Below are 20,987 nucleotides of genomic sequence, written 5' to 3'. Positions count from 1 at the left end.
ACTTTACAATTTAAATAAAAAGGCAATTTAGACTATTTTCACTTCCAGCCAAAGTGGAGTAATAGGAATCAGAGAATTCTCTTACCCTAGGACTATGCCAAAGCCTTTGACTGTGTGGATCACAATAAACTGTGGAAAATTCTGAAAGAGATGGGAATACCAGACCACCTGACCTGCCTCTTGAGAAGTCTGTATGCAGGTCAGGAAGCAACAATGAGAACTGGACATGGAACAATAGACTGGTTCCAAATAGGAAAAGGAGTACATCAAGGCTGTGTATTGTCACCCTACTTATTTAACTTATATGCAGAGTACATCATCATGACAAATGCTGGGCTGGAAGAAGCACAAGCTGGAATCAAGATTGCCGGGAGAAATATCAATCACTTCAGATATGCAGATGACACCACCCTTATGGCAGAAAGTGAAGAGGAACTAAAAAGCCTCTTGATGAAAGTGAAAGAGGAGAGTGGAAAAGTTGGCTTAAAGCTCAACATTCAGAAAACTAAGATCATGGCATCTGGTCCCTCCCATCACTTCATGGGAAATAGATGGGAAAACAGTAAAAACAGTGTCAGACTTTATTTTTTGGGGCTCCAAAATCACTGCAGATGGTGATTGCAGCCATGAAATTAAAAGACGCTTACTCCTTGGAAGGAAAGTAATGACCAACCTAGATAGCATATTCAAAAGCAGAGATATTAATTTGCCAACAAAGGTCTGTCTAGTCAAGGCTATGGTTTTTCCAGTAGTCATGTATGGATGTGAGAGTTGGACTGTGAAGAAAGCTCAGTGCCGAAGAATTGATGCTTTTGAACTGTGGTGTTGGAAAAGACTCTTCAGAGTCCCTTGGACTGCAAGGAGATCCATTCTAAAGGAGATCAGTCCTGGGTGTTCTCTGGAAGGAATGATGCTAAAGCTGAAACTCCAGTACTTTGGCCACCTCATGTGAGGAGTTGACTCATTGGAAAAGACTCTGATGCTGGGAGGGATTGGGGACAGGAGGAGAAGGGGATGACAGAGGATGAGATGGCTGGATGGCATCACCTACTCGATGGACGCGAGTTTGAGTTTGAGATGGACAGGAGTTGGTGATGGACAGGGAGGCCTGGCGTGAGGCAATTCATGGGGTCGCAAAGAGTCGGACATGACTGAGCGACTGAACTGAACTGAACAAAAAAACGTTTTAAAAATATGCAAAACATTTTTAAATCATGCAGTACATGCAAAAAAAAAAAAGTTTTGTAAAACAGCAATTTTCAAAAACTGCCACTGGGCAATGAAGGGCAGTAATCCCTGAGAGATGGGAAAGCGCCAGGTAAGTGAGCCCTTTAGCTGCCCCAGATAATTGCCTTTGGAGGGTTTCTAGGGCATGCAGGGAAGGGAGACCCCAGCAGAGCTCAGTGAGCTCCCTGAGTTGAGTAAGATGGAGCCGGAAGTCCAGGGAGACTAGACAGAGACGTGGAGAGATTTCTGCAGAGAGCAAACTCTGCAGCCCTACAGAGGGTCTGTCTTGAGTCTTCAGGAGAATACTGATTAGCACTTGTGGGGAAACCACCAGAGGCTGGCAAAGAACCATTTGGAAGGATCTGCCATATCAGTGCCCAACATTCACACACAGCTGGACACAGCCTATTCTCACCAGACAGACTAGAAAACTCAGACTTCACAAGGCATTCAGTTGAATAGTCAGGAAGGTCTTGCCTCAATTGTATGAAAAAATTAGCCCTAGACTGAGCCTTGTTCTGCGCTCACCAGAGATGTCTTAAAAGCAAGAGCCAAAAGAATCAAATTGTTTCCACATAACTCAACTGTGTCCCAGAACAATGATCAATATTATTTATAAGAAAAGAGAAACATACAGAACCCAACAAGGAAAAATTCACGTTTGGTATTCAATAAAAAAATTACCAAGCAGGCAAAGAATCAAGAAAGCATAACTCAATATGGGAGTAAATTAACCTACTAAAATTGACCCAGATCTAAAACAGATGCTAGAATTAGCAGACAAGGACATTAAAATAGTTATTCTATCTGCATTCTATGTGTTCAGATAATTAAGTAGAGACACTGAAGATATAAAATATCCAAATCAAACTTTGAGAGATGAAAACTACAATTTTTGATATGAAAAGCACAGTGGATGTGATTAAATGCAGAGCAGACATTTCAGAAAAAAAGATGAAATAACTTGAGGTATAGAAGTTATACAAAATGAAACAGAATGACAAAATTATTAAAAAATGAAAAGAGCATCAGTGAACCATGTGATAACTTAATGGCCTAACATATACACAAATTAAACCCTTACAGGAGAGGAGTTAACAGGAGAGGACAGAAGAAAACAATGGTCAAAATTTTCCAAATTTGATGAAAATGATAAAGCCACAAATCCAAAGAGCTCAAGAAACCTCAAGCACAAGAAACATGAAGAAAATGACACCAATAATATTATTACTATTAAACTGTTCAACTCTAATAAAAAAGATAAAATCATAAAAACAGCCAGAGAAAAAAGACATGTTATCAATAGAAGAATAAAGACAAGGGTGACAGAATCTTTCTCATAGGAAACAAAGCAAATTACAAGGGGAAAAAAAGTGTCAAACATCAATTCTGTATTTAAATACATTTCTTTCAAAATTGAAGGTTAAATGAAGACATACAAGAGCTGAACAAAATCATCACCAGCAGAAGAAATGTAAAAAAGCCTTCAAGTGGAAAGAAAATGATACCAGATAGAAATGTGGATACAATAAGCACAAAAAAATGGTTAACTATGTAAACATGATTTTTTTTCCTTATTATATAAACCGCTTCAAAAGATAATTTACTGTCTAAACAACAATAACAACATAGAAGGGAAGTGAAAAGCAAAGGAGAAAAGGAAAGATACACCCATCTGAATGCAGAGTTCCAAATAGCAAGAAGAGATAAGAAAGCCTTCCTCAGCAATCAGTGCAAAGAAACAGAGAAAAACAACAGAATGGGAAAGACTAGAGATCTCTTCAAGAAAATTAGAGATACCACGGCAACATTTCATGCAAAGATGGGCTCAATAAAGGACAGAAATGGTATGGACCTAACAGAAGCAGAAGATATTAAGAAGTGGCAAGAATACACAGAAGAACTGTACAAAAAAGATCTTTACGACCCAGATAATCACAAAGGTGTGATCACTCACACTCACCTAGAGCTGGACATCCTGGAATGTGAAGTCAGGTGGGCCTTAAGAAGCATCACTACGAACAAAGCTAGTGGAGGTGATGGAATTCCAGTTGAGCTCTTTCAAATCCTGAAAGATGATGCTGTGAAAGTGCTGCACTCAATATGCCAGCAAATTTGGAAAACTCAGCAGTGGCCACAGGACTGGAAAAGGTCAGTTTTCATTCCAATCCCAAAGAAAGGCAATGCCAAAGAATGCTCAAACTACCACACAATTGCACTTATCTCACACGCTAGTAAAGTAATGCTCAAAATTCTCCAAGCCAGGCTTCAGCAATATGTGAACCGTGAACTTCCAGATGTTCAAGCTGGTTTTAGAAAAGGCAGAGGAACCAGAGATCAAATTGCCAACACCCACTGATCATCAAAAAAGCAAGAGAGTTCCAGAAAAACATCTATTTCTGCTTTATGCCAAAGCTTTTAACTGTGTGGATCACAATAAACTGTGGAAAATTCTGAAAGAGATGGAATACCAGACCACTTGACTTGCCTCTTAAACCTGTATGCAGATCAGGAAGCAACAGTTAGAACTGGACATGGAACAACAGACTGGTTCCAAATAGTAAAAGGAGTACGTCAAGGCTGTATATTGTCACCCTGCTTATTTAACTTAGATGCAGAGTACATCATGAAAAATGCTGGGCTGGAGGAAGCACAAGCTGGAATCAAGACTGCTGGCAGAAATATCAATAACCTCAGATATGCAGATGACACCACCCTTATGGCAGAAAGTGAAAAAGAACTAAAGAGCCTCTTGATGAAAGTTGAAAGAGGAGAGTGAAAAAGTTGGCTTAAAGCTCAACATTCAGAAAACTAAGCTCATAGCATCCAGTCCGATCACTTCATGGCAAATAGATGGGGAAACAGTGGAAACAGTGTCAGACTTTATTTTTCTGGGCTCCAAAATCACCATGGATGGTGATTGCAGCCATGAAATTAAAAGACGCTTAATCCTTGGAAGGAAAGTTATGACCAATCTAGACAGCATATTAAAAAGCAGAGATGTTACTGTGCCAACAAAGGTCCGTCTAGTCAAAGCTACGGTTTTTCCAGTAGTCATGTATGGATGTGAGAGTTGGACTATAAAGAAAGCTGAGCGCAGAAGAATTGATGCTTTTGAACCATGATGTTGAAGAAGACTCTTGAGAGATCCAACCAGTCCATTCTAAAGGAGATTAGTCCTGGGTGTTCATTGGAGGGACTGATGTTGAAGCTGAAACTCTAATACCTTGGCCACCTGATGCGGAGAGCTGACTCATTTTAAAAGACCCTGATGCTGGGAAAGATTGAGGGCAGGAGGAGAAGGGGACGACAGAGGATGAGATGGCTGGATGGCATCACCGACACAATGGACATGGGTTTGGGTGGACTCCAGGAGCTGGTGATGGACAGGGAGGCCTGGTGTGCTGCAGTTCATGGGGTCGCAAAGAGTCAGACACGACTGAGTGACTGGACTGAACTGATGATGTCTATAACATATATAAAAATAAAATGTATAAAAGCAATAATACAAATGTGGGAGGTGGCTAAATGGAAACACCAGAAGATTCTTGAATTATGCATGATGTAGTACAGTAACATCTGAAAGTAGATTGTGGTAACTTAAAAATGATTACCATAAATCCTAATTCAACCACTAAAATGACAAAATAAGGAGCAATAGTTAATAAATCATCAAATAAATAAAATGGAATAAAAATAATTAGTTCGAATAAAGAAGAAAAAAGGAATAATAAAAAAGATGGGACAAGATAGAAAACAAACCGCACAATGATAGATTTAAACACACCAACATAAAATGTAAAAGTTCTAAATATACCAGTTAAAAGGGAGAAAATATGATTGTCAGACTGGCTAATAAAATAAGACTCAACTATATATATGCCGCCTATAAGAAACATACTTTAAATATAAAGGCACAAGCAGAAACTGACTCACAGATATACAGAATAAAAAAGTGATTACCAGTAAGAAGATGGAACAGAGGAGGGGCAAGATAAGGTCAGGGGATTAAGAGGTACAAACTACTATGTACAACATAAATAAGCTACAAGGATATATTGTATAGAATGGGGAATATAGCCAATATTTTATAATAACTTTAAATGGAGTATAATTTTAAAAATATTGAATCACTATGTTGTATACCTGAAACTAATGTTGTAAATCAATTTACTTCAATTTAAAAGAATGAAAATTAAATAATAATTTTAAAAAGTAAAGATGGGAAAATGCACTAGCCAAAAACAAGCTGGAAGGAGTATTCTAATGCCAAACTAGGTAGATTTAGAGCAAAGAATATTAATATAGAAAAAGAAGGTCTACTTTGTGAAAAAAAAGTGATGGATTCATCAAGAGGACATAACAATCCTAAATGTTTATGCTCCTAATAACAAAGCTTCAAAATACATGAAGCAAAAATGAAGAACTATAAGGAGAAACTGACAAATCCACAATTATATTCAAAAATTTCAGTAACTCTCTCAAAAACTGATAGAACAAGCACACAAAATTAGTTAAGGACAGAGTAGCCTTGAGTAACACTGTCAAACAACCTGATGCAGCAGAGCATATATTCTTTTCAAGTGCACACTGAACATTTACCAAAACAGACCATTTTGGGGGCATTAAAAAAAAGTCTCAATACATGTAAAAGGGTTCAAGTCATAAAAGTTATGGAATTAAATTAGAAATCAATAAAAAAAATCTCTGGAAAATTATCAAATATTTGGAAACTAACACAGTTATATAAAACTCAGTGTCACATAAGAAATCAAAAGGAAAACTGGAAAATATTTTTAACTGAATGAAAATTAAAACACAGCATACAAAAATTTGTGGAATGCTGTTAAAGCAGTACTTAGGGGAAATTTTATAGCATTAAATGACTATCTTAAAAAAGAAGGGCTCAAATCAATGACCTAAGCCTTAAGAAACTACAAAAAACCAAAATGAAACAAATTAAATCCAAAGTAGGCAGCAGAAAGGAAATAATAAAGATCAGAGTGGCAATCAATCAAATAGAAAAGAGCAAAATATTACAGAAATTCAACAAAACCAAGAGTGGTTCCCTAAGACCAATGAAAACAATAAACTTCTAAACCATCTGATGAGGAAAAAGAAAGAGAACATCAGCTACCAATAACAGAAATGAGAAAAGTGAGAGAGGTTCTCACAAAACTTGTACACAAAAAGGAAAATTATGAGCAACTTTTGTTGTAAATCTGTCAATTTAAATGAAATGGATAGATTCCTCAAAATACACAAACTACTATAGTTTACTTAAGAAGAAACAGGTAACCTGAATATATATAACAGTTCTATATCTGTTAGTTAAGAAATGAAATTTATTGTTAAAAACCTATCCACAAAGAAAATGAGTATGGCTTCACTGATGAATTCTACTGAATACTTAAGGAATAAATAATACCAGTTCTACACAAACTTCTCCAGAAAACTGAAGAGGAGAAATACTTCCCAGCTCATTCTATGAGGCCAGCATTATCCTAATACCAAAATCAGATAAAGAGATCACAAGAAATGAAAACTACAGACCAATATTCTTCTGAACATAGATGCAAAAAATTCTAAATGAAATCCAACAGAAATAAAAAGATAACCAGGTGGGGTCTCTCCTGCTACTGTTTTAACATTTATAATCAATCTGTATAATTCATAATATTAATAACCAAAAGAAAGAAAAACTATATGATCATCTCAATAAACACGGAAAAAGCATCTGACAAAATTCAATAACCATTTCTGATTTTTTAAAAATTCTCAGCAAACTAGGGATAGAAGCAAATATTCCAACCTCATTCAAAGCACGTATCTGATAAAAATTTATATCCACAATAAAAGGAATCCAGATTGGAAAGTAAGAAATATAACTCTTTACATGACAACATGTTTAGATAATTCTCTATGTAGAAAATCTTATGGAATCTACCAAAAAGTTTTCAAACTTCTACAAAGTTAGTTTAGCAAGGTTGTAGGATACATGATTAATATGCAAAACTCAATTTAATCTTTCTAACCTATCAATGCACAGAAACTGAAATTTTAAACACTATCTCACAATGCAATAATTTTCTAAAAACCCAATTTTAAAATGGGCAAAACAGCATATTATCCACAACAGTCAGAATGAATCAAGACAATTCAGATACCCATCAGCCGATGAATGATACACAAAACATGGTATATCCCATACAATGAAATATTATTCAGTAATTAAAAGATATGAAGGAATGATACATGCTACAACGTGGATGAACCTTAAATTATGCTGAGTGAAAGAAGCCACATAGTGTATGATTCCACTGATTTGAAATGTACAGAATAAGGAAGTACAGGGAAAAAGCAGATACAGCCTAGGGATGGGAAGGATGAAAGAGTTGGGGATAATGAGTAAGGGACTAAAACCAACAAAAATGTTCTAAAATTAATTACGGCAATGGTTGCAGGACTCAAAATATACCAGAAGCCATTGAATTGGAAGTTGTAAATGGGTGAATTGTATGTAAAGTGAGCTATATCTCAATGAAGTTGTTAAAGAAACAAGCAAATGAAGTCACTGTGGTCTCCAAGGGGCAGGATACCCAGGAACTGGTCCTGAGCCACGAATCACCATAGAAGCCATGGATGAGACCAGTTGATGTTTCCTCCGCTTTTAACCTCCCCATCCCTCCTTTTCCCTCCATGACAAGCCTCAGAAGCCTAGGTGTTAATAACTCACCACCTGAGCCCTCAAGAAGGTGGGCGGCAGCTTCAGATCCTCCTCAGCACAGTGCATCAGAGTAACTTGCTGGCAAACACTCACAGGGCAGGAACCAACCACTTCAGTCCTGTGATGAAGCAGGATTCTCCGAGGACAGGCAAGGAAATCGCATGCCTCTCCTTCCCCATGAGCCAGTCATCAGCGCGTAGTGCTGGCTGCCAAGCCAAGATTACAGGGAAGGCCACCGGTCCCCATTACATACGGTGGAGCACATCTGCCAGCCTGACCGTTGCTGCCTGGGAAAGGGTGGGGTGGAGCAACCTGAGATAGAGGCAGGGATGGAGTATTGCCCCCAACATGCTGACAGCAGAGTGGAGAGCCCATGGTACCTGCAGGAGATGTGCAGTAGCATATGAGAGAAGCTGTGGCATTCTGACTTCTTGAAGTTGGAGCAGGCTGACACACTTACCCATGTGGCTGCCTGGAATCCTTTCCAGGCAAGAGCCCTGCCTCATGGGTAAGGAGAGAAGAAATCGTGCAACACCAGGCCATCTGGGAGCTGATGGGAGAGCACTTTCCCCCGTAGTCCTTCCTAATTTTAGGTGCTGTTTTATACAGCAAGGTTCTGGCCACCTCCTCCTTCTAGGAGCCCAGTGGGAGCAGAGGTGGCTGCCCTGAGATGATGAAGCACTTGGCCCAGAGCAGGTCCTCCACCCCTGAACCAACACCAGGGTCTTCCTGGACTCTGGTGAAGTGACACTGCTGTCATCAGGACACAGACAGCCCCAGAGCTCCTGGCACCCATGACAGGGGACTGGCTCTGAAATGCCAAAACAGGCATTAGGAATTCTGGAAGTAACTGGGAACTGTGGGACATTTTGCACAGAGAAAACAATTTCGGATCAACACCTTCCAGTAATATGTAGCTTGTACTCAACTATTCACAGCAGACTGTTTCAAGGACTTTATTTTAAATTGATATAGAGTTTGTTCAGTTACAAAAGCCATTTATTGCATTCTCTCCATTTCATAGCTGGAATTCAAAGTGTTAAGATTCGATTTACTCAAGTGAAAAAAAAAATCAAGAAATCATCTGTAAAAGCTATTTCTGAAGAATATGCCCAGTATTTTATTGTTCTGTGCCTTTAGGTTACAGTACCAATGTCCTGCTTCCAGTAAAGTATGAGAGATGAGTCTAACTAAGGACCACATGAAACTTGAGCAACAAGCACTCCTGTAACAGCTGTGACATGGGTGCTGGCCTCCAGGCCTTGTGAGTTAGGACACCTTGCTTGCCTTTCCAGAAACACAGTGGCTCTGGACATCTCAACTGGTCCCTGTGGTAGAGGGATTGAAGGATCCTTTTCTGAACTTGGCTTCTCCATGAAAGAGACAGGAGAATGGCTTAAATATTACTATATCCTGAAACTTAGAAACAAAAACAAACAAGTCTGTGTCTTCTGCAAAGCGGGTGAATATGTGGATGCCAGTGTTTTTAGAGTGAGATGTTTTAGGGGCAGTAGGTAACTGACTAAGTGAGGATGCTGTGTAAAATTTTTCCTTTTCCTGGAAAGGCAAAAAAGACTGAAAATCAGTTAAATGTAACATTTAGAATGTACACTGGGAAATTTATGAGTATGAAACCTACATAGCAACAGAACACCATCTTCTGATGACTGTACTGGGAAAGTCAGCAAACCCACACTAATTTCTGTTCCGCTTATTTCTTGGCTCCAGCTCAGCACTTTCAGCTGACCTTGTGCGACGATTCTGTCCAGGACTTATTTCTCTGTCTTGAAAATCATTTCTGAAAATGAAAAAAAGAAAATGCCAGCTTAGAAAATGATGATCATTATTATTCTACAGCAGTTTCTGGTTTATAAGTACTTTCCCATGTGTTTTTATGTAATCCTCCAAATAGCCTTCCACTCCACTGACAAGTCTACTATGATAATTACTACTACTTTCATTATTACTCCCACTTTACAACTGAGAAAACAGTGACTTAGCAAAGATCACAGATCCTAAATGATAGTTAAGAACTGAATCCCCTCCTCAATCAGAAGTTTTTTGCTTCTGCTTCACGCAGAAAGCTGCAAAAAAAGTGCTTCCATCGCAACAAGACGAAGCCAGAGGGTCTTAACAAAATCATAACTTATCTCAATCCTGTCAGAGAGCTGAGGTTGTAAGGGGACCAAGAAAACAAGTCCCCTCCCAACAGAGATGGGCCATGCGCATCCCCTCACTTTGGGCAGAGCTCTGGGGGAAAGAGGTGGCTGCCATTCAAGTAGGTAGGAAGACGAAAGCAAACTTTCTCTGGATTCTGGAGCATATGCAGAGACCAAACTACATGGAGAAGAACAGGCTCCCAGACTACATGGAAAGACAGAGAAGTCCAGACATCTCAGCGGAACATAGGCTCCATCTGCCCTATCAGTGGGCTATGTGCCACATAAATGATCACCCACAGCCTGAGGCCAGCCCAGACTGAAGAATAAGAAGCAAATAAAATGGCTGTGGTTTAAGCTTCTAAGTTTCAGGGTGATTTGTTACATGGCAATTAAAAAACTAAATAGAACTATTTTTGTTCCATTTATTCTGCTTATCTACCACTACATAACAACCATTCTCAGGAAACAGCACAATTGTTTATTTGGTCATGATTCTAGATCTGGGCAGGGCTCAGAACAGACAGCTGAACTGAGTTTGGAGGATTCACTTCAAGGCAGGCTCACTCGTCCGGTGGCAAGCTGGTGCTGGCTGCTGACTTGAAAATTGGCTGGTGAGGGGGCTGCCCCTCCCCATTCTCCTCCAATTGTCTTCTCCCCATGCCAAGGGTGGGCTTCTCACAGCGGAAGGGCTGAGTCCAAGGGGAAGAATCCGAAAAGTAAGCATTCTGAAAGGACAAGCCCCATTGTGCAAACACTAACCAAGCTTCTCATATCACATGACCAAGTCCAGAATCAATGTGGGCCTCGAGAGTGTGAGTACTGAGAGGGCGTGATTCACTGCACCCACCAAATTAACCCTAACCCTGGGTGCATTCAGTTGGAAAAATCCATCAAGCTGTACACTTAAGATGTGTTCACATTAATAATAGTTCTTAATAAATAACAATTAATAAAGTCCTCTCCTCCAAAAAGAGACAGCCAAATTATCAAGTCTCCCCTAGAAAATATGTTGGGATCATTAGTGTACTGCAATTGACTTCTCATGGGGTTAGGATGAAATGCAGATTACCAATAGAGAAAATGATTCTTCCTTTTCTGATTTTATAATATTAGAAAAATCTATTTCCTAAAAAAAGATTTTTAAGGCACTAAAAGATAAAGCAAAAGAGACAAAGAGTTAAAAAAAGATTTGTAAGTGGCAATCCTTATCCACCAGGGACTGTGTTCAGATCCAAAGAATGCTGACTGGCATATTCAATCACTCATATGCCTACTGAGTGCTCACCATGAGACTCCCCTCCCCCAGGCACTGTGCAAGGTGTGGGGCCTAATGAACATCCTCTCTAGGAAGCGAGTAGGGGTTTAAGTGCAGACAGTGCTGCAAGATCAGGGGAGCAGTCAGGGGCTTCTGAGCAGGGCCATCAAGGAAGGAACCACAACTCCTGTCTGGATGAAGAAAGGAGAAAAGGCAACCAAGGTGGAAGCAACAGCAGTATAAGGCAGTATGACTCTGAAGCAAAGATGAGTAGCTCAGCTTGGCTGTAACAAGGAAAGAAGGGTGGGGAAGGACAGTCCAGGAGCCAGCGGGCAGGCGGGGGCCGTAGCTCACAAGTCCCCACAGGACTTCAAACTACCACAGAGAACATGATGTCTTTCAGGTCTCACTGGAAGAATGAAGCATCTGACTAGAGGCAGAGAGACAGCCAGCCGAGAGACAGCCAGCCAGCCAGACAGCTGTGGCAGGAAGCCAGAGAGAAAACAAGGTCTTACGCAGACTGTGGCACAGAGGGGCTGACAGATAGTTCAGGGGTCGTCCACAGCCCTGCTCCTCAATGAGGGGCCCCAGAAGCAGCATCAGCAACCCGAGGGAGTGTTAAAATGCAAACTCCTGCACCCCAGCCCAAATCTCCAAAATCTCAATCTCGGGGTTCAGTGGAGCCCAATAATCTATTTTAACAAGTCCTCCAAGTGATCTTGATGTACATTTAAGTCTGAGGACAACTTATCCATAGGGTTTTGCAATCAACTGCATCTGAGACATAAGAGAGAGTGAGAAGTTGACAATGATTCTTCGGTTTCTGGCTGGAGCAGTGGGGAAGACTGTTGACGCCGCTGCTCATTGAGGGAGGAGACAGTGGAGGGGGAGCAGGTCTGAGAGAAGGGGCTCAGACTCCTGGAGGCAGAAACATTTCCTCCACAATTTCATGGGGAAACTGAAAGCTGGAAACATGAAATGTGAAATGATTTACCTGGACCATTTTTCTTCCTATTTTCATCCTCTACAATGTAAATATATCCTGTAGCTCAAATTGGTAAGATGAACCAATAATCACAGATATAAGAAGCTGAGACCAACCTACAGAAAGCAGGGTTTTGTTTTGGGTGGGGTTTTGTTTTTTGTTGCTTATGAAAATACTGCTTTATATGGGGCACTGTGTTACTAAAAGAACCTCTGAATCATTTATGGAATTAGGAGAATGTATTGGGACTGAAATAGCATGTTCTAGGACTAATATCTCAAATATGTCACTTGTGGTACCACAAAATACCTATAAGCTTTGTTGTTATTGTTCAGTCACTGTCGTATCCAACTCTTAGTGACCGCATGAACACGCCAGGCTTCCCTGTCCGTCATCATCTCCTGGAGCTTGCTCAAATTCATGTCCATTGAGTCAGTGATGCCATCCAACCATCTCATATTCTGTTGCCTCTTTCTCCTCTTGCCCTCAGTCTTTCCCAGCATCAGGGTATTTTCCAACGACTCGGCTCTTTGTATCAGGTAGCCAAAGTACTGGAGTTTCAGCATCAGCCCTTCCAATGAGTTTCAGGGCTGATTTCCTTTAGGATTGACTGGTTTGATCTCCTTGCTGTCCAAGGGACTATTAAGAATCTTCTCCAGCACCAGTTTGAAAGTGTCAATTCTCTGGCAGTAAGCCTTCTTTGTGGTCCAACTCTCACATCTGTACGTGACCACCGGAAAAACCATAGCTTTGACTATACGGACCTTAGCAAAGTGATGTACAGTGATTTGAACATTTTTTGTCATTGCCTTTGGGATTAGAATGAAAAATGACCTTTTCTAGTCCAGTGGCCACTGTTGAATTTTCCAAATTTGCTGGGATATGGAGTACAGCACTTTAACAGCATCCTGTTTTAGGATTTGAAATAGCTCAGCTGGAATTCCATCACCTCCACTAGCTTTGTTCATAGTGATGCTTCCTAAGGCCCCTTTGACTTCACACTCCAGGATGTCTGGCTCTAGGTGGGTGACCAAACCATTGTGGTTGTCTGGGTCATTAATACCTGTTTTGTACAGTTCTTCTTTGTATTCTTGCCACCTCTTCTTAATCTCTCCTGAATCTCACGAACAGTATGAAAAGGCCAATGAGCTTAAGATGCATATTTGCAGAGCTATTATTTTGTTGAGACATAAAGCCGTGAGGTCCTTTCCTGATTCTGTTTCTTTTTTTTTCATTCTGATTTTTATTTAATATAAATTTATTTTAATTGGAGGCTAATTACTTTACAATATTGTATTGGTTGTGCCATACATCAACATGAATCCACCACAGGTATACACGTGTTCCCCATCCTGAACCCCCCTCTGATCTCCCTCCCCATACCATCCCTCTGGGTCATCCCAGTGCACCAGCCCCAAGCATCCTGTATCATGCATGAACCTAGACTGGCGAATCATTTCACATATGATATTATACACGTTTCAATGTCATTCTCCCAAATCATCCCACCCTCGCCCTCTCCCACAGAGTCAAAAAGACTGTTCAATACATCTGTGTCTCTTTTGCTGTCTCGCATACAGGGTTATCGTTACCATCTTTCTAAATTCCATATATATACGTTAGTATACTGTATTGGTGTTTTTCTTTCTGGCTTACTTCACTCTGTACAATAGGCTCCAGTTTCATCCACCTCATTAGAACTGATTCAAATGTATTCTTTTTAATGGCTGAGTGATACTCCATTGTGTATATGTACCACAGCTTTCTTATCCATTCGTCTGCTCATGGACATCTAGGTTGCTTCCATGTCCTGGCTATTATAAACAGTGCTGCGATGAACATTGGGGTACACGTGTCTCTTTCAATTCTGGTTTCCTCAGTGTGTATGCCCAGCAGTGGGATTGCTGGGTCATAAAGCAGTTCTATTTCCAGTTTTTTAAGGAATCTTCACACCATTCTCCATAGTGGCTGTACTAGTTTGCATTCCCACCAACAGTGTAGGAGGGTTGCCTTTTCTCCACACCCTCTCCAGCATTTATTGCTTGAAGACTTTTGGATAGCAGCCATTCTGACTGGCGTGAAATGGTACCTCATTGTGGTTTTGATTTGCATTTCTCTGATAATGAGTGATGTTGAGCATCTTTTCATGTGTTTGTTACCATCTGTATGTCTTCTTTGGAGAAATGTCTGTTTAGTCCTTTGGTCCATTTTTTGATTGGGTCGCTAATTTTTCTGGAGTTGAGCTGCATGAGTTGCTTGTATATTTTTGAGATTAATTCTTTGTCAGTTGCTTCAACCCACTCCAGTGTTCTTGCCTGGAGAATCCCAGGGACAGGGGAACCTGGTGGGCTGCTGTCTCTGGGGTCGCACAGAGTCAAACACGACTGAAGCGATTTAGCGGCAGCAGCAGCAGTTGCTTCATTTGCTATTATTTTCTCCCATTCTAAAGGCTGTCTTTTAACCTTGCTTATAGTTTCCTTTGTTGTGCAGAAGTTTTTAGTTTAATTAGGTCCCATTTGTTTATTTTTGCTTTTATTTCCAATATTCTGGGAGCAGGCAGAGGAGCCTGCTGTGATTTATATCGGAGAGTGTTTTGCCTATGTTCTCCTCTAGGAGTTTTATAGTTTCTGGTCTTACGTTGAGATCTTTAATCCATTTTGAGTTTATTTTTGTGTATGGTGTTAGAAAGTGTTCTAGTTTCATTCTTTTACAAGTGGTTGACCAGTTTTCCCAGCACCACTTGTTAAAGAGACTGTCTTTTCTCCATTGTATATTCTTGCCTCCTTTGTCAAAGATAAGGTGTCCATAGGTGCGTGGATTTATCTCTGGGCTTTCTATTTTGTTCCATTGATCTATATTTCTGTCTTTGTGCCAGTACCATACTGTCTTGATGACTGTGGCTTTTGTAGTAGAGCCTGAAGTCAGGCAGGTTGATTCCTCCAGTTCCATTCTTCTTTCTCAAGATTGCTTTGGCTATTCGAGGTTTTTTGTATTTGCATACAAATTGTGAAATTATTTGTTCTAGCTCTGTGAAGAATACCATTGGTAGCTTGATAGGGATGGCAATGGCACCCTACTCCAGTACTCTTGCTTGGAAAATCCCATGGACGGAGGCGGCTTGTGGGCTGCAGTCCATGGGATCGTGAAGAGTCAGACATTACTGAGTGACTTCACTTTCACTTTTCACTCTCATGCATTGGAGAAGGAAATGGCAACCCACTCCAGTGTTCTTGCCTAGAGAATCCCAGAGGCAGAAGAGCCTGGTAGGCTGCCATCTCTGAGGTCGCAGAGAGTCGGACACGACTGAAGCGGCTTAGCAGCATCACTGAAACTATAGATTGCTTTGGGTAGTATGCTCATTTTCACTATATTGATTCTTCTGATCCATGAACACGGTATATTTCTCCATCTATTAGTGTCCTCGTTGATTTCTTTCACCAGTGTTTTATAGTTTTCTATATATAGGTCTTTTGTTTCTTTAGGTAAATATATTCCTAAGTATTTTATTCTTTTCGTTACAATGGTGAATAGAATTGTTTCCTTAATTTCTCTATTTTCTCATTATTAGTGTATAGGAATGCAAGGGATTTCTGTGTGTTGATTTTATATCCTGCAACTTTACTATATCCATTGATTAGCTCTAGTAATTTTCTGGTGGAGTCTTTAGGGTTTTCTATGTAGAGGATCATGTTATCCGCAAACAGTGAGAGTTTTACTTCTTCTTTTCCAGTTTGGATTCCTTTTCTTTCTTTTTCTTCTCTGACTGCTATGGCCAAAACTTCCAAAACTACGTTGAATAGTAGTGGTGAAAGTGGGCACCCTTGTCTTGTTCCTGACTTTAGGGGAAATGCTTTCAATTTTTCACCATTGAGGATAATGTTTGCTGTGGGTTTATCATATATAGCTTTTATTATGTTGAGGTATATTCCTTCTATTCCTGCTTTCTGGAGAGTTTTTACCATAAATGGATGTTGAATTTTGTCAAAGGCTTTCTCTGCATCTATTGAGATAATCATATGGCTTTTATTTTTGTTAATGTGGTGTATTACACTGATTGATTTGCGGATAGTGAAGAATCCTTGCATCCCTGGGATAAAGCCCATTTGGTCATGATGTATGATCTTTTTAATGTGTTGTTGGATTCTGATTGCTAGAATTTTGTTAAGGATTTTTGCATCCATGTTCATCAGTGATATTGGCCTGTAGTTTTCTTTTTTTGTGGCGTCTTTGTCAGGTTTTGGTATTAGGGTGATGGCGGCCTCATAGAATGAGTTTGGAAGTTTACCTTCCTCTGTAATTTTCTGGAATAGTTTGAGTAGGATAGGTGTTAGCTCTTCTCTAAATTTTTGGTAGAATTCAGCTGTGAAGCCATCTGGACCTGGGCTTTTGTTTGCTGGAAGATTTCTGATTACAGTTTCAATTTCCGTGCTTGTGATGGGTCTGTTAAGATTTTCTATTTCTTCCTGGTTGAGTTTTGGAAAGTTGCACTTTTCTAAGAATCTGTCCATTTCTTCCAAGTTGTCCATTTTATTGGCATATAATTGCTGATAGTAGTCTCTTTATGATCCTTTGTATTTCTGTGTTGTCTGTTGTGATCTCTCCATTTTCATTTCTAATTTTATTGATTTGATTTTTCTCCCTTTGTTTCTTGATGAGTCTGGCTAATGGTTTGTCAATTTTATTTATCCTCTCAAAGAACCAGCTTTTGGCTTTGTTGATTTTTGCTATGGTCTCTTTTGTTTCTTTTTGCATTTATTTCTGTTCTAATTTTTAAGAGTTCTTTACTTCTACTAACCCTGGGGTTCTTCATTTCTTCCTTTTCTAGTTGCTTTAGGTGTAGAGTTAGGTTATTTATTTGACTTTTTTCTTGTTTCTTGAGGTATGCCTGTATTCCTATGAACCTTCCCCTTAGCAATGCTTTTACAGTGTCCCACAGGTTTTGGGTTGTTGTGTTTTCATTTTCATTCATTTCTATGCATATTTTGATTTCTTTTTTGATTTCTTCTGTGATTTGTTGTTTATTCAGCGGTGTGTTGTTCAGCCTCCAGATGTTGGAATTTTTAATAGTTTTTCTCCCGTAAATGAGATCTCATCTTACTGCATTGTGGTCAGAAAAGATGCTTGGAATGATTTCAATTTTTTTGAATTTACCAAGGCTAGATTTATGGCCCAGGATGTGATCTATCCTGGAGAAGGTTCCGTATGCACTTGAGAAAAAGGTGAAATTCATTGTTTTGGGGTGAAATGTCCTATAGATATCAATTAGGTCTAACTGGTCTATTGTATCATTTAAAGTTTGTGTTTCCTTGTTAATTTTCTGTTTAGTTGATCTATCCATAGGTGTTAGTGGGGTATTAAAGTCTCCCACTATTATTGTGTTATTGTTAATTTCTCCTTTCATACTTGTTAGCATTTGCCTTGCATATTGTGGTGCTCCTAGGTTGGGTGCATATATATTTATAATTGTTATATCTTCTTGGATTGAGCCTTTGATCATTATGTAATGTCCTTCTTTGTCTCTTTTCACAGGCTTTGTTTTAAAGTCTATTTTATCTGATATGAGTATTGCTACTTCTGCTTTCTTTTGGTCTCTATTTGCGTGGAATATCTTTTTCCAGCCCTTCACTTTCACTCTGTATGTGCCCCTTGTTTTGAGGTGGGTCTCTTGTAGACAACATATATAGGAGTCTTGTTTTTGTACCCATTCAGCCAGTCTTTGTCTTTTGGTTGGGCATTCAACCCATTTACATTTAAGGTAATTACTGATAAGTATGATCTCAGTGCCATTTACTTTATTGTTTTGGGTTCGAGTTTATACACCTTTTTTTGTGTTTCCTGTCTAGAGAAGATCCTTTAGCATTTGTTGGAAAGCTGGTTTGGTGGTGCTGAATTCTCTCAGCTTTTGCTTGTCTGTAAAGCTTTTGATTTCTCCTTCATATTTGAATGAGATCCTTGCTGGGTACAGTAATCTGGGCTTTAGGTTATTTTCTTTCATCACTTTAAGTATGTCCTGCCATTCCCTTCTGGCCCAAAGAGTTTCTATTGAAAGATCAGCTGTTATCCTTATGGGAATCCCCTTGTGTGTTTGTTGTTTTTCCCTTGCTGCTTTTAATATTTGTTCTTTGTGTTTGATCTTTGTTAATTTGATTACTATGTGTCTTGGGGTGTTTTGCCTTGGGTTTATCCTGTTTGGGACTCTCTGGGTTTCTTGGACTTGGGTGATTATTTCCTTGCCCATTTTAAGGAAATTTTCAACTATTATCTCCTCAAGTATTTTCTCATGGCCTTTCTTTTTGTCTTCTTCTTCTGGGACTCCGATGATTTGAATGTTGGGGCGTTTAACATTGTCCCAGAGGTCTCTGAGATTGTCCTCATTTCTTTTGTTTTTCTTTTTTCCTCTCTGATTCATTTATTTCTACCATTCTATCTTCTACCTCACTAATCCTATCTTCTGCCTCACTGATCCTATCTTATTCTACTATTTGTTCCCTCCAGAGTGTTTTTGATCTCATTTATTGCATTATTCATTATATACTGACTCTTTTTTATTTCTTCTAGGTCCTTGTTAAACCTTTCTTGCATCTTCTCAATCCTTGTCTCTAGGCTACTTATCTGTGATTCCATTTTGTTTTCAAGACTTTGGATCATTTCCACTATCATTATTTGGAATTCTTTATCAGGTAGATTCACTATCTCCTCCTCTTTTGTTTGGTTTGGTGGGCATTTATCCTGTTCCTTTACCTGCTGGGTATTCCTCTGTCTCTTCATTTTGTTTATATTACTGTGTTTGGGGTGGCCTTTCTGTATTCTGGCAGTTTGTGGAGTTCTCTTTATTGTGGAGTTTCCTTGTTGTGGGTGGGGTTGTATGGGTGGCTTGTCAAGGTTTCCTGGTTAGGGAAGCTTATGTTGGTGTTCTGGTGGGTGGAGCTGAATTTCTTCTCTCTGGAGTGAAATGAAGTATCCAGTAATGAGTTATGAGATGTCAATGGGTTTGGAGTGACTTTGGGCAGCCTGTATATTGAAACTCAGGGTTGTGTTCCTGTGTTGCTGGAGAATTTGTGTGGTATATCTTGCTCTGGAACTTGTTGGCCCTTGTGTGGTGCTTGGTTTCAATGTATGTATGGAGGCGTTTGATGAGCTCCTGTCGATTAATGTTCCCTGGAGTTAGGAGTTCTCTGATGTTCTCAGGATTTGGACTTAAGCCTCCTGCTTCTGGTTTTCAGTCTTATTTTTACAGTAGCCTCAAGACTTCTCCATCTATACAGCACTGTTGATAAAACATCTAGGTTATCACGATGGTTGTGATCACTGACCTAGAGCCAGACATCCTGGAATGTGAAGTCAAGTGGGCCTTAGAAAACATCACTATGAACAAAGCTAGTGGAGGTGATGGAATTCCAGTTGAGCTCTTTCAAATCCTGAAAGATGATGCTGTGAAAGTACTGCACTCAATATGCCAGCAAATTTGGAAAACTCAGCAGTGGCCACAGGACTGGAAAAGGTCAGTTTTCATTCCAATCCCAAAGAAAGGCAATGCCAAAGAATGCTCAAACTACCACATAATTGCACTTATCTCACAGGCTAGTAAAGCAATGCTCAAAAGTCTCCAAGCCAGGCTTCAGCAATATGTGAACCGTGAACTTCCTGATGTTCAAGTTGGTTTTATTTTTTTTTTTAATTTTATTTTTAAATTTTACAATATTGTATTGGTTTTGCCAAATATCAAAATGAATCCGCCACAGGTATACATGTGTTCCCTATCCTGAACCCTCCTCCCTCCTCCCTCCCCCCTCCCCATATCATCCCTCTGGGTCATCCCAGTGCACCAGCCCCAAGCATCCAGTATCGTGCATCGAACCTGGACTGGCGACTCATTTCATACATGATAGTATACATGTTTCAGTTGGTTTTAGAAAAGGCAGAGGAACCAGAGATCAAATCACCAACATCCGCTGGATCATGGAAAAAGCAAGAGAGTTCCAGAAAAACATCTATTTCTGCTTTATTGACTATGCCAAAGCCTTTGACTGTGTGGATCACAATAAACTGTGGAAAATTCTTCAAGAGATGGGAATACCAGACCACCTGATCTGCCTCTTGAGAAATTTGTATGCAGGTCAGGAAGCGGCAATTAGAACTGGACATGGAACAACAGACTGGTTCCAAATAGTAAAAGGAGTACGTCAAGGCTGTATATTGTCACCCTGCTTATTTAACTTTTATGCAGAGTACATGATGAGAAACGCTGGACTGGAAGAAACACAAGCTGGAATCAAGATTGCTGGGAGAAATATCAATAACCTCAGATACGCAGATGACACCACCCTTATGGCAGAAAGTGAAGAGGAACTCAAAAGCCTCTTGATGAAAGTGAAAGTGGAGAGTGAAAAAGTTGGCTTGAAGCTCAACATTCAGAAAATGAAGATCATGGCATCTGATCCCATCACTTCATGGGAAATAGATGGGGAAAGAGTGGAAACAGTGTCAGACTTTAATTTTGGGGGCTCCAAAATCACTGCAGATGGTGACTGCAGCCATGAAATTAAAAGACGCTTACTCCTTGGAAGGAAAGTTATGACCAACCTAGATACCATATTGAAAAGCAGAGACATTACTTTGCCAACAAAAGTT

General features: G+C 39.7%; 1 protein-coding gene across 11 annotated transcripts in view; it reads right to left on the bottom strand.

Moving 5' to 3' along the window:
* Positions 1-8,894: 8,894 nt before the first annotated feature.
* The window catches only part of RAD18 (RAD18 E3 ubiquitin protein ligase), a 111,923-nt gene continuing 99,830 nt past the window's right edge, over positions 8,895-20,987 (bottom strand). For all 11 annotated transcript variants that reach the window (XM_086366591.1, XM_086366593.1, XM_086366595.1 and 8 more), the window contains one exon: positions 8,895-9,752. In XM_086366591.1, the coding sequence (XP_086222717.1) occupies positions 9,650-9,752 (103 nt within the window). In that variant the 3' untranslated portion in view covers positions 8,895-9,649. The remainder of the gene's footprint in view (positions 9,753-20,987) is intronic.

The sequence above is a fragment of the Bos grunniens genome, chromosome 22, assembly GCF_055505025.1.
Source record: "Bos grunniens cultivar Pamir isolate PY7600 chromosome 22, Bosgru_T2T1.0, whole genome shotgun sequence".
Lineage (NCBI taxonomy): Eukaryota > Metazoa > Chordata > Mammalia > Artiodactyla > Bovidae > Bos > Bos grunniens.
Note: the sequence above shows the minus strand (reverse complement) of the source record. Positions and strands in the feature narration are given on the sequence as shown.